This window comes from Pseudonaja textilis, chromosome 3, assembly GCF_049901715.1.
Source record: "Pseudonaja textilis isolate UNSWEBS1 chromosome 3, rPseTex1.2, whole genome shotgun sequence".
NCBI lineage: Eukaryota > Metazoa > Chordata > Lepidosauria > Squamata > Elapidae > Pseudonaja > Pseudonaja textilis.
In genome coordinates this window covers 52,621,131-52,633,310 of record NC_141992.1, presented here as the reverse complement: position 1 = coordinate 52,633,310, position 12,180 = coordinate 52,621,131, and the positions used below count along the sequence as shown (strand labels likewise).

Below are 12,180 nucleotides of genomic sequence, written 5' to 3'. Positions count from 1 at the left end.
GAACAAGACAGCCTCTGCCTTGAGGCAGCACAAATCAGAAAACAACACTTTTGATGTGTAGCAGGAACGGGAGAGTGAAGGTGACCTTCCCAGTGAAATGGTAATTAGATGATGACACGGTGCCTTCTATCTTCAAGAAACAGTTAATGGTCCCTATGGTGCTGGAGCAACTTGATTTTGCAGCTTAGTTTTTTTTCGTTAAGCAGAGTAGAGGATTCTGAGAGTGAAATGGAACAACTTTTGTGGCCAACTCACTGCGGAACAATTCAATAATTCAATTTAAATTATTTTAAATATTTTAAAATTTATTTTTATTTTTGTCATTCACATTTCATTAAGTCCCTCCTTTGGCATACTTTCTTTAATGATTCTATTCCACCATTTCTTCAATATTAGTGTAACTCTTGTCCTGCGGTGAATTGTCCCGTGGCAACTTGGCCATGATGAGTTATACCACAGCGAGTTGGTCATGTCAACTTGGCGTTGAGGAGAGAAGTCCATAGTGTGATAACCCCATGACATATGATGCTTGAATCCAGAAGAAAATTGTTTAAATCTGGCTTAAGTGGGACTGAGCATCTCATTTTAGTATCAGGAGTTAGGTATGGCCATCATTCATTGACTCCAAGGAGATATTATTAAAGCATCATGTCATTGCTATTTTGTTCCCATCATTTTGAAGTAGAAGGATTCCCCCACTGTATTTCGGCACTGATTGTATTCCATCAAGTGATTTTTGACTGCATGCCTAGATTTTATCCATGATGATCTATCTCTATTTCAGCATAAAAGAGCTCAAAGAACTATTTCAGAAGAATACAGCTTCTAATGGTTTTGGAAAAGCTTTATTTTGCATCACTGGTATACAATATTTGATCTAATCTTATGAAGGGCAAAACAAATAGCTTTAACCTTCCCTGAAAAATATTTCCGCCTTCCTTTTAGCCTAGATTTACCAGTTATCCCAGCCTTGCCTAGAAGTGATCAGCAAAAGTGCGCAGCTAAAGAGGAAGCCCAGGATATTTTTGGCATCTAAATAAATGCCTAAATGTTATATATTTAGACAGGTCCGTCAGATTGGCTCCTTCAAGGCAGCCTTGACATTTGGCAAAATCTGGAAGTCTTTTCTGAAAAGGAAGGGAAGCCTTAAGAGCAGCAGATCCTTCTCCTTATTCTGATGGAGCCATGGAAGGCAGTGCCTATGTCTAGTCAGGAAACAAGGGAAATAATTTGTATAGTGTTCATCAAGAAAAATAGGGAAAGAAAGAAAGGAAAAAAACATAAGAAGAAATAGACAAGAGACCCAATTGTGTTGTATGAGATCAGAAGAGTTACTTCCACTCATCTATTCCATTACCATTTTTAAGATGTTGATTGGAAGTACCAGAATGAGACTTTTAGGAAAGTTGAGCATTTTAGATTTGTTCCTTTCTCTTTGAATCATCAAAGTCTTTTTTTACTCCCACATATAGTGCTACTTTATAGCTAAAGAGAGTTTTGGTAGCTGGTAACTTAATTTTGTCTACTGCTTCTGGTAACTTAATTTGGCTATTGCTAGATATAGCCCACTCCATTTAGTAGCCTTAAAAGCTAGGCTAAAGAAGACACAATTCAAATTCAACTGGAGATTTAATTAATGGATTTGGGGGGTGGGGGTTGTGCATATATTTACATAAATGGAAGTATGGTGAGGAGAGCAATCTGGTTTTAATCCATTGTGTCCCACTAATATAACCAGAGACTTGGTACAGAAAATACATTTGGTATTTTCTTTAAAAAAAATTATTTACATTAATAAAAGCATTTTTCTCGTGCAACTAGCAAGTGCAGGATCTTCAATCTGAAACGGGACTACAATTAAGAGGTGATGGTTAAGTCCTCCTTACCACAATCCCCTATTCCTCAAATTTTGACTCACACTAAGTGGTGTTCATCAGTTTTTTTCACAATTGGGTTAATGTTTTCAGCCAGGCTATTCTGTTGCTGGCATTAAAGCAGCTACAGGGGTGGGGAGATGGAACACAGAAGGGGAATCCAATCTGAAAGTGTTGGATAATAATGCATCAAGAAGATTCCTTCTATCATGTCCGGACTGGAGATATCTGGTTTTCATCCCAGGATATATGTTAATTATTGCAACTGATCAGTGCCCAACTGTTTAACAACACTGCTTTGCAGATGGTCACTTAATTACCACTTTCTGAAGCTACCATACCTAAACATTGCCAGGTGGAAGCAAAAAAAAATTCAGAAATCTATAACCCTTTGGTGCCATCTAGTAGCCATTTTCATTTTTTGCTTTCAATGTATGTTAGTCTTACCACTGTCTCTACGTACCACATTTCATCCTGAAGATGGTTATATTCCCTACCTCCATCATGCTTTGTACAACTGCAACTTAGAGAAAGTAGCAGCCTTGGAAAGGGGAAATCTAAAAGCTAACTATGCGAAATACCATTAATAGCAAAACAATAAGCATATTTAAAAAAGAAAACATAATATCAGAGCAATCTGACACAGTAACTTAGAGATCGTTACAATCAAAGGATTTGTAGGTGACATAAAAAAAAGTCTCTTGAATTCAAGATTAAAGCCCAGATCCTTTTTAATGTGTGATCCTATGGTTATGGCTACTATTTTAAATTGTTTTTACTCCTCTGCAGACCTCCCAGTATGATGAATAAAGATGCCCCTGGTTTATGAGTTTACAAGATGACTTTGGACAGGCGTCTCTCATCCCCACTCCTGTTTCTGCAACATGGAAAGTGTGCTGTTGCTGTTGCTAAGTTTTATTATTGTTAAAATATTGCAATTTCCCAGTATTCTTTCATCTAGAAGAGGGCTCTCAAACTTGCGGCCTATGGGATATGTCGTGCTCAAACTCAGTTTAGCAAAGGGGATGAAAGTCCTGATACATCATGTGACGCCATCGTGACAATGCAAGTTTGACACCCCTGATCTAGAATAAAGTAAAATGAAGAATGTGCTGCCCTGGATACTTGGAAATGAGGCACACAATGTCAGTTACTGATAGCAGCATTAATGCAGTATGTTTCATTTCTATGCATTTTTCTAGTAATCTGTCACAAAGAATTTGCCCACTTTGTTGTTTTTGAATACCAAATTTCATGGAGTAACTTCATGCCTTCCTTTACCAGTGAAGCATCTCTTCCAATCAGAAAGCATCACTAAACACAGAAAAAGGCTTTCCCACAATACTGTCAAACTATTTACTAAGACTGTATTGCTAATATTTTTCTCATCCTTCCTATTACCTATTTCCTTTTCTACTTATGACTGTTGTTTGTATCTTTATGATTTATATTGTTTATTAGTTCCTAATATGATTTATGTTGATTGCTTATTAGTAGCCTATGACTATCACTAATTGTTGTATCTTATGATTCATGGTGAATGCGTTTATGATGACTAAGACCATAATTTATCATATCTTTTATATGCACTGAGAGCTTATGCACCGAAGACAAATTCCTTGTGTGTCCAATCACACTTGGCCAATAAAGAATTCTGTTCTATTTCTATTTGTATTATTTCTGTTTCTAATCTATGTGAGGTATAGCAGCTGTTCCTGGACTCCAAGGAAGGAGATCCTAGCAAGTGGAATTTGTTAGTAAATCATTTGAGGGCAAATTGGCAAATAGTGCCCCCTGCTGTCTGTCTGTAGAAGTGACTGGCTTTCCTGCTTCTCCTTTTGTGCAGAGACTTCCTTTGACTTTACTTTTGATCTTAAATCTCAGCTTCCATTCATCATGGAAGCTATTAAACTAACATTCGGTGGGTTTAGACGTTGTGCTAAGAAAGGCATAAGGTACCTTGGTTGGGAGTTGGCATGTTACCAAATAAATCCTGATCCAGTGTGATATGTGGATTCTATGGTTGCTGGTTTAATATTTAAAAAGTCATTTCTGATCCCTTTTGAAAAATTCCTCTGCAAAGTATAGTGCTTTGCAAACATCTGTTTACATGGAGCTGCATTATTGACCAACCCCAACCCTGATAAAATAAACTGTGCAGGGATTAAGATGTCAGACTTTCTAAGTCCTAAATACTGTATAGTAGAACCAGGAGTAAATAGTGTTTTTAGGCCAGGTCTTAATCAAGGAAATCATTAAATTCCATTATTAAATAAATGTCCAGAATAAACTAGAATCCAACAACAAAATCCTATGTGTCTCTTACCCTAAGGTGTTGTTGTTATCAATAACTTTGAGTACTTTTTAAGTAAAAAAGAGAATAAATAAAATTTATTTTATTTATTGCTGTTGTAGAACAGCAAGGATAGTGTTTCAGGGTCATTGCATTATACATGTTCACCACGTCATATCTGTAAACTTTTTATATTGTAAATAGCCTATAAAGAGCCAATGCCATAAGCTAGGTTTTCACATCTCTGGCATACAGAGTTACATGAAAAGATTATATTCAAAGTTCAAGATTAAGTCAAATATGCCTCATTAAATACATATATAAATAATCACTTGCTCTTGATGTTGCTGGGATCTGCTTCTGTAAGGAATGTATCTCTCAGCAGTCAATCGAGTCTGTGACAAAAGCTGTGATAATGTCAAAACAATGGCATGTGTTTCATGTCCACATCATGCAAAGGATGCATCTTGACCTCTAAGTATGTCAGTCAGGTATAGATTTGTCCTGTAATGTCATATTGTATTTGCATGAAATCATTATTTGCCCCCTCGTATTCCTGCCTGGCTCACCAGTCCTGTATGTGGGATTTAAATGTTAATTGGTGACTTTCCTGCACAGCTAATTGATGACAATTTCTTGTGATTGGTGAACATGGCAACATACTTGGCAAAGCATAATGGGATTACATGGTTTGTGGCTGAGGATACTGTGTGATAGTTTTACCTTCTACAGACTGGTTGGAGTCAGGCAACTTCCAAATTGGATAAAATGTAAATAGCGAGATGAGCAGAAAAAAAATTATAAACAAGTAAATAAATAAATACAGCTAAATATACTGCATAGCTCTTGTTTCTTGTGCTCTCTGCTTCATTACTAGGAAATTCAGAGTATTCTGGAAGGAAAATAGCGTAAAATGGTTTAAAGTTGCATGCAGTTCACCCCTGAATAATCAAGGGACTAAAATGCACTGATTTTAATCATATTGGTTTCCTGTAAAAAAAAAAAATCTATTCAGTATTTCCAGGATCCCCCTTTAAGATGTTCATTAATTCTATGCTTTGTAAAAAAAATACCAAACATTCTTCCTACCATAATAAAACATCTTGAAATGTGTCAATTAAAAAGAAATATTGTAACCTGAACCAAATAACAAAACCTTTGTTAATCTCTAAAGCATCAAGAGGAAAGGTTTTTCAGGGCAATACATTATATAACCTTTGAAATGAAAGATGATAAGAGGACCTATGACAAATCTTTAGAGTAAATGAGAATTAGCAGGATTCTGCACACTAACCAATCTTAGCATAGGGCAATTGTAACTCAAGCGTTATAAAGGAAAGGATGTAATAAAGCTGGATTTGTGGGGAAAACTATTGATTTATTTCATTTATACTCTATCCTTCCTCCAGAAAGGTGACTACTCAGAAGAAAAATGAAGCCCCCACCTATCCAAGCTTATAATTGAATTAAACATAGGTTCATTGAGTCATGCAGAAAATTAGCTCCAAAGACTGAAATGGGTATTGAATAATAGTCTTTATTGTTGCTTTTGGGTGGGGACAAAATCTAAACCTGTTACATATCCAAATGTTGCAAAACAAATGCAATAATAATTATTTTAAAGAATCAGTGTTTATGATGGTCTGTGTCTTGATTAAAGCATCCAGGGGGATTGTAGGAATGAGTATCTATAGTTTCTGTGCAGGCATATTTCTCTTCCTAGAGGACACCATGGCAACACTATACTCTCACCCACAAAAAAGGTTGTACCCCTAAACAAGGAGTAATGATAACAAGCTATTATTATTTTCAGTGAAGATGAACTGCTTTGGCTGATTTCCAACTTTTCCTTTTTCAGGGAAGCTTGCTGAGAAGGTAGTTGGAGTGCCATTACAGGCAACCCTGATGGAAATGGATGATGTGACTTTTTAAAGTCAGGATTCAGCCTGGATGTGGTACCAAACCAGCACTGATCATTCTTGTTGGTAATATTTGGAAGAAGTGGGATAGAATGAGTGTAGCTATTCTGGTTCCATTGGGCCTGGGAGTGCCCTTCAATATCAATGACCCTGGTATTTTCCTGGGCTAATAATGAGTTATAGGATTAGGAGGCACTGTTCTGCAGTGGTTCTCCTTTAGGTGGCCAGTTCCAGTTGTTATTGGTGGATGAGGAGAAATCAAGATTTGGCCACCAAAAGACTTAATCTTCTCTCCCTTATTGTTTCATTGCTCCATGAAGCAGAGAGGGTTTTTTATCAGCACAGAAAGTTAATATGCAGATATCTCCACTCTACTCAGACAAGAAATGAAGTGGAGATCATGACACAGTTTTTGGAGGCTGTGAGGATCAGAAGGGGGAAAACAGCTATAGATTGAATCCTACACAGAGATCATGTATTTGGATTGTGTGGCAATTGAGACCAGGATATATCATATTTGGCTCTAAATGGAATACATCTTTTCCAGACAAAACTGGACTGCGATTTGCTGGTCTCGCTGTTCATGGAGACTCTGGTGATGAAGGCTTTTGCACAACTACTTGTGCACAAGCTATTTCTTTTCCTGGACCGGGAAACTTTGCTTACAATCATTAATGCCCTTGTCAACCTCTACCCATCCATAAAATCTGAGGGAGGTTGCAGACTTCAACTCCCAGAGTTTTCCAACTAGCATAGCTTAGAGGTTTTAGTAAAGAAATAGTAAAGAGTAAAGAAGGGGTTTTTGTTTTGTTTTGTTTTAACTTCAGGAGTTTCTGGGCAATTTTATTTTATTTTTTATATCCTCATATTGGTCAGCAGGAGGAAGCACTGACTGCCTCATTGTATTCCCTTCTTGTTCTCAGCGTTCTGAAATCAGGAAGAGTGAAAGTAGTAAATTTCAAAATGTGTAGCTAGGATTGAGAAATGAAAACAGATACTGTGTGAACGCGTTCTACAGGTAGTCCTCAATTTACAACCACAATTGAGCCCAAAATTTCTGTTGTTAAGTGAGACATTTATTAAGTGAGATTTGCTCCATTTTTACAACCTTTCTTGCCAAAGTTACTAAATGATAATGATCATAATTGATAAGTTAGTAACCCGGTTGTTAAGTGAATCTTCTCCATTGATTCTAATTGTCAAAAGGTTGCAAAGGGGGATTATATGACCTTGGAACACAGCATTAGTCATAAGCATGAACCAATTGCCAAGCATCTGAATTTTGATCATGGGGGTGCCTCAAAGGTTGAAACTGTGGAAAATGGCCATAAGTCTCTTTTTTCAGTGCTGTTGTAATTTTGAACAGACACTAAACGAACTGTTGTAAGCCAAAGTCTACCCGTATTTGTTGATAGCTATAGCTACTAAGACTTCATTCTCATGGTTGAGTCTAAGGGCCTCCCAGTCTTTCATCCCACAATCAATTCTATCAGCATAATATTTGCTGAATTCTTGGTGCTCCTTATCCTGCCAGAAACTTGATGCCAGCAAATGGTGCATCCTTATTTACTGTGTACAGGATACAATTAAGAATGAGGATTGGTGGATATTCCCAGACTTGTTTCTCTCTCTTCTCCTCCCACCATGTATCACCAGATGATAGGAAAACCTCCAGCTGGGGCCAGGAGAAGAGGTTGGGGCACCGGCAGGTTTAGGCATCTGTCGAAAGGTGTTTTGGGTTTTTTTGGGTTTTGCACAAGTGTCACACATGTCTGCATTTAAAGACAAAACACTTCCACAAAACCAGAGCAAATTTTAACAGTTGGTTGAATCCATCCATCTAGCCATTTATTAAATCAGCCACAGCTCTCGGCAGCTAATTGTCAGATTTTTGTTAGAAACAGGCTAAGCTGTGCTTCGTAGCTGCTCAAGTAAGAGCTGAGTTGCACCTTCTTTACGTTGACAATGTACTCATAAGAAGTAGCTAGAGGACAAGCCATATGGTGCTTTATAACTTAGGCTAATAGTTTGAGCAGAACAGTAATCAATAAAGGATCTTGAAAGACAGATGCAATATGCTCACAATGATTTATGGATGTTAGCCAATGAGCCATTGCAGGTGTAATGGTTACCCATAAATCAGGGGGCTCCCACATCCGTCCAAGGATCAGATCAAAGGAGCTCAGGGAGAAATTCAATTGAACGGCATCTTAACCCTATAACCCAACTTAACATGAGGGCTCAAACCCCACTGCCTCAAGGGAAATGCCCATTGTAGCAAAATTGTTTTATGCACAAAAAGGGGGGGTGGATTCAACATTATGCACAATGGAGGAATGGTTGGCGAAAAGGATGGAACTTGCTGAAATGGATAAATTGACCTCTTTGATCAGAGACAAAACAATATTTATGTTTATTGCTCATGGGAAACCCCTTATAGACTTTTTGCATGAAAAATATGAATTTATGGTTTATGGTTTCGGAGATTAAAAAGGATGGATTATAGAAAGAAAAGAGTATGCGGTAATCGTAGAGTAAAAGGGAAATTTGTAATTATACTCATAACTGCTGTAAAGAAGATAGGAAGCTATTTCTTTGTATTATTTTCCTTTTCTATTTTTCTTCTACTTTTCCCTGTTTTGTACTTTTAGCGCTTTCTTTGACTCCCTCACCCCCCCCCCACACACACACACTTTTTCTTACTTTATGTCAGTTTGTAAAAAAATTTTACCTTCTTCTTTAAGCTGGGCCACTCTCTAGTAGCTGTGGTAGGGTCAGCACACAAGGAGGTGGGTGGTTTATCTGTGCAGAGAAGAGACCAAAGGGCAGGGTGTGACTCCTGCGTCATGCAGCATTGAAACTTTAATGCCTATTTTTTGCCCTCTCACTCTCCGAATACTTCCCTTTATTCTGTGTATTAATGCTCCTTTGAACAGAGGGGCAAAGTCTGGCCCGGAAACCATGTTCCAGGCGCAGGCACAAGCCTTTCTGTGGCTGTTTTCCTGATTCTGTGTGCTTCGCAGAGGGAAACCCTGTGTTTGTTCTATCAAACCACCTGTTACCACAACAATTCAGAAGGTAAGCTGCTTTATTAAATCCTACTCCACTTCCCTTTAGTTGATGGCCGAATGGCGCAGATTTCTCAAGTTCACTTGTTCATACGTAGAACCAAACCCAGCCTCAAAGCCTCAATAACCTTTAATGGATCTTGGCTAATCTTAGTTAAGCCAGGTTGCCTAGATTAGTAATTGGAAAGGAGACTACCTAGAAATTCCAGATTAGGAAATTTAAAAGAAAGTCAATGAGTCAACTGGAGGGTATCTTTTTCTTACGGTAATGTTATTCTTTACAATAATTTAAGAAGGGTGAAAAGTCTCAGATAGAAAGGAAAGACAAAATAACATGGGTGGTTATGGAAAGAGACACACCAGTGCTAGAAAGAACAAGGAAGAAGACTTTAAAGTTATTGCATAAAAAACAAATTCCTTGGTGGGTTGTTTTTTTTCTTTTGTCATATTAAAGGAAATGACTATCTTGTGATTTTTAAATTTTTAAATTTAACCTTAAACTATCCACTATTGACCTCACCCCATTCCTAAGAGGTCTGCAAGGGGCATAAGTGCACCATTGTCCCTACCATCCCTGTCCTATTGTCCCCATTTATTTGTACCGATTTCCTGTATTCTAACTCATGTTTATATTTATGCCTATTATCTTGTAAGCGATTGACAAATCAAATCAAATCAAATAAAAATAAATAATTTGGTAGGAATAGCAGGTTTTGCCTACAGGAAGCCCCGGAATCAGTCTCTGGAATCTCCAGTTAAAATCCAGGTTGTATGCCGGAAAGTTTGGCAACATGACATCATGGGGCCTGCTACCAGTCAGATTAATGATCACAATAGCAGAAATGTTTTCTAAAATGCAGGTCTTGAATATTTATTAATCCAATTTATATGGCTATCCATCTAGGAACTCTGGCTGGTAAACAAGACTGTATACTCAGAATTCAGAATGGAAGATCACTTCAGGTATAGGAATGGTGCTTATTGCGAGTAAGTCTATATTTTTAAATCTTTTTAATAGTTTTTTATTAGTTTATAATTAGCATACAAAGAAAATACAAAAGTAAATAGTTGGGGAAAGAGGGAAGGGAAAAGGGAAAGGAAAAGTGAGAGAAAGAAAAGGGGGAAAAGAAAAAAAAGACATGGACTTCCCTTTGGTGCAGTAGAATTGAGCATTAACATCAAACAGCAACTTTTTACTTTTACATAATTGTATGAATTAGCCATTTCTATAACAACAACTCTATTTAATCCGTAAAAAATCCAAAATCAACATTTCATTTTTTTTCTACCTCAAGCACAAAGTCAAGAAGCTGTTTCTAAATAGAAATAAAAGTATTTGTACATTTTGCCTTGATCAAAATAGTCAATTTAGCCGTCTCTGCTAACTCCCATCAGTTTCTGCAGCCATTCATCCATTGTGAGGTTTGAGGTGACCTTCCATTTCTGTGCATAAAGTACCGTATTCTTGTTTCCGTCAACATTAAAGTTCTGAATTTTTCCCCCAGGTCTTTTTCCGTTAAACCCAAAAGAAAAGTCTCTCGTTTTCTCTTTATATTAACTTTAAAAATTAAAATTTGAATCCTGATCCATATTTCTTTGTTTTATCACACGTCCACCCGGTGGTGGGATTCACATTTTTTTTACTACCGGTTCTGTGGCCGTGGCTTGGTGGGCGTGGCAGGGGAAGGATTCTGTAAAATCTCCAGTCAGAGGTGGTATTTGCTGGTTCTCCGAACTACTCAAAATTTCCACTACCAGTTCTCCAGAACTGATCAGAACCTGCTGAATACCACCATAAATGATGAAATGTCCCTTCTTTTCCATTCATTTGAAATGCCTGTATACATTCTTGACAACTGATCTGGAGTTAAATACCAGAAATATATCATCTTACATAAATTTTCTCTTTTAGTCATTGTTTAATGTAAATTTTAAAACTTTATTCCTATATATTTCAGTCTTATTGAGAATTTGCCACAAAAAACTAGTCTGTAGTATAGACACAGATTCTAGAAAGACTTTGTCAAAAGTCTTTATCAAAAAGATTTGGATTTTTTTTTATTACAGACATTTTAAAATGAGATTTAGCTCACACTGCATCTCAAAGAGCAGATCATTTCATTTTGTCTAGAATCACGAATTAAGTGAATAGTAGACCTTTTAAAAATTAAATTCATGTGCCTTGTTTTTTTTTCCTCCACAGTGACACTGGAACTGATTTCAGCAGAGCCAACAGCATGTCCAGGCCAAGTGGCAAAGCCATTTACCGTAAGGCCTGCTCTCCTCTTTCCAGATCATTCAAATGGAATTATATCCTAGGGCCTAAAATAACTTTTTTTTTAAATCAGAGGAGCAAAAATGTAGTTGTAGCTACCATTTGTACATTGTCTATTTTCTTACATAGCAGTATAATTCTTTTATGTCAAGAAATAGCCTTGAGAGAACCAGATGATGAAGATGATGATGATGATGACGACGACTATCATATTGTCAACCAGATGTTTAGACTGGATCTAATATTTTTATCCCCCTATCAAGTCCTTCCCTAGGACCTGGGATAGGCAGATATTGTTTGATGTGTTAAAGGTATTGTCACAGGATGTAAGCTGTTCCAAGGAAAGTCGCCTTTTGCAATTGACTAAGGATGATTTGTCAATGCTGATAGTTTTCATGTCTTGCCCCAGATATTTTTGGAATAGCACCGAGGCTTCTATTGCTATCTTTGCTTTCTTTTGCCTCTGTTGTTCCACTTCTATTTGCAGATCTTTGTATGTCGTGATTTTTTTCCAGTTCTTTCTCTTCTCTTCTGCTATCTCCAGGTACTGCAATATCCACTATCCAGATTATTTTTTAATGAACAATTGTTAGGTTTGGTGTTATATGGCAGGTACTTGTCTGCTTGAATTCTAAAATCCCAGAACATGTATTCATCTTAACAGATAACAGATAATCAGAGTTGGAAGGGACCTTGTAGGTCATCTAGTCCAACCCCCCGCCCAAGCGGGAGACCCTACACCATTTCTGAC

At 37.2% G+C, this 12,180-nt stretch overlaps 1 protein-coding gene across 2 annotated transcripts in view; it reads left to right on the top strand.

The window, feature by feature from the left end:
- Positions 1 to 9,076: 9,076 nt before the first annotated feature.
- The window catches only part of EPS8L3 (EPS8 signaling adaptor L3), a 29,149-nt gene continuing 26,045 nt past the window's right edge, over positions 9,077 to 12,180 (top strand). The window contains exons 1-3 of one of the 2 annotated variants that reach the window (XM_087929707.1): positions 9,077 to 9,164; positions 10,059 to 10,117; positions 11,358 to 11,422. In XM_087929707.1, coding sequence (XP_087785833.1) covers positions 10,101 to 10,117; positions 11,358 to 11,422 — 82 coding nt within the window. In that variant the 5' untranslated portion in view covers positions 9,077 to 9,164; positions 10,059 to 10,100. Of the gene's footprint in view, positions 9,165 to 10,058; positions 10,142 to 11,357; positions 11,423 to 12,180 lie in introns of both variants that reach the window. The other variant, XM_026707333.2, reaches the window with a different exon arrangement.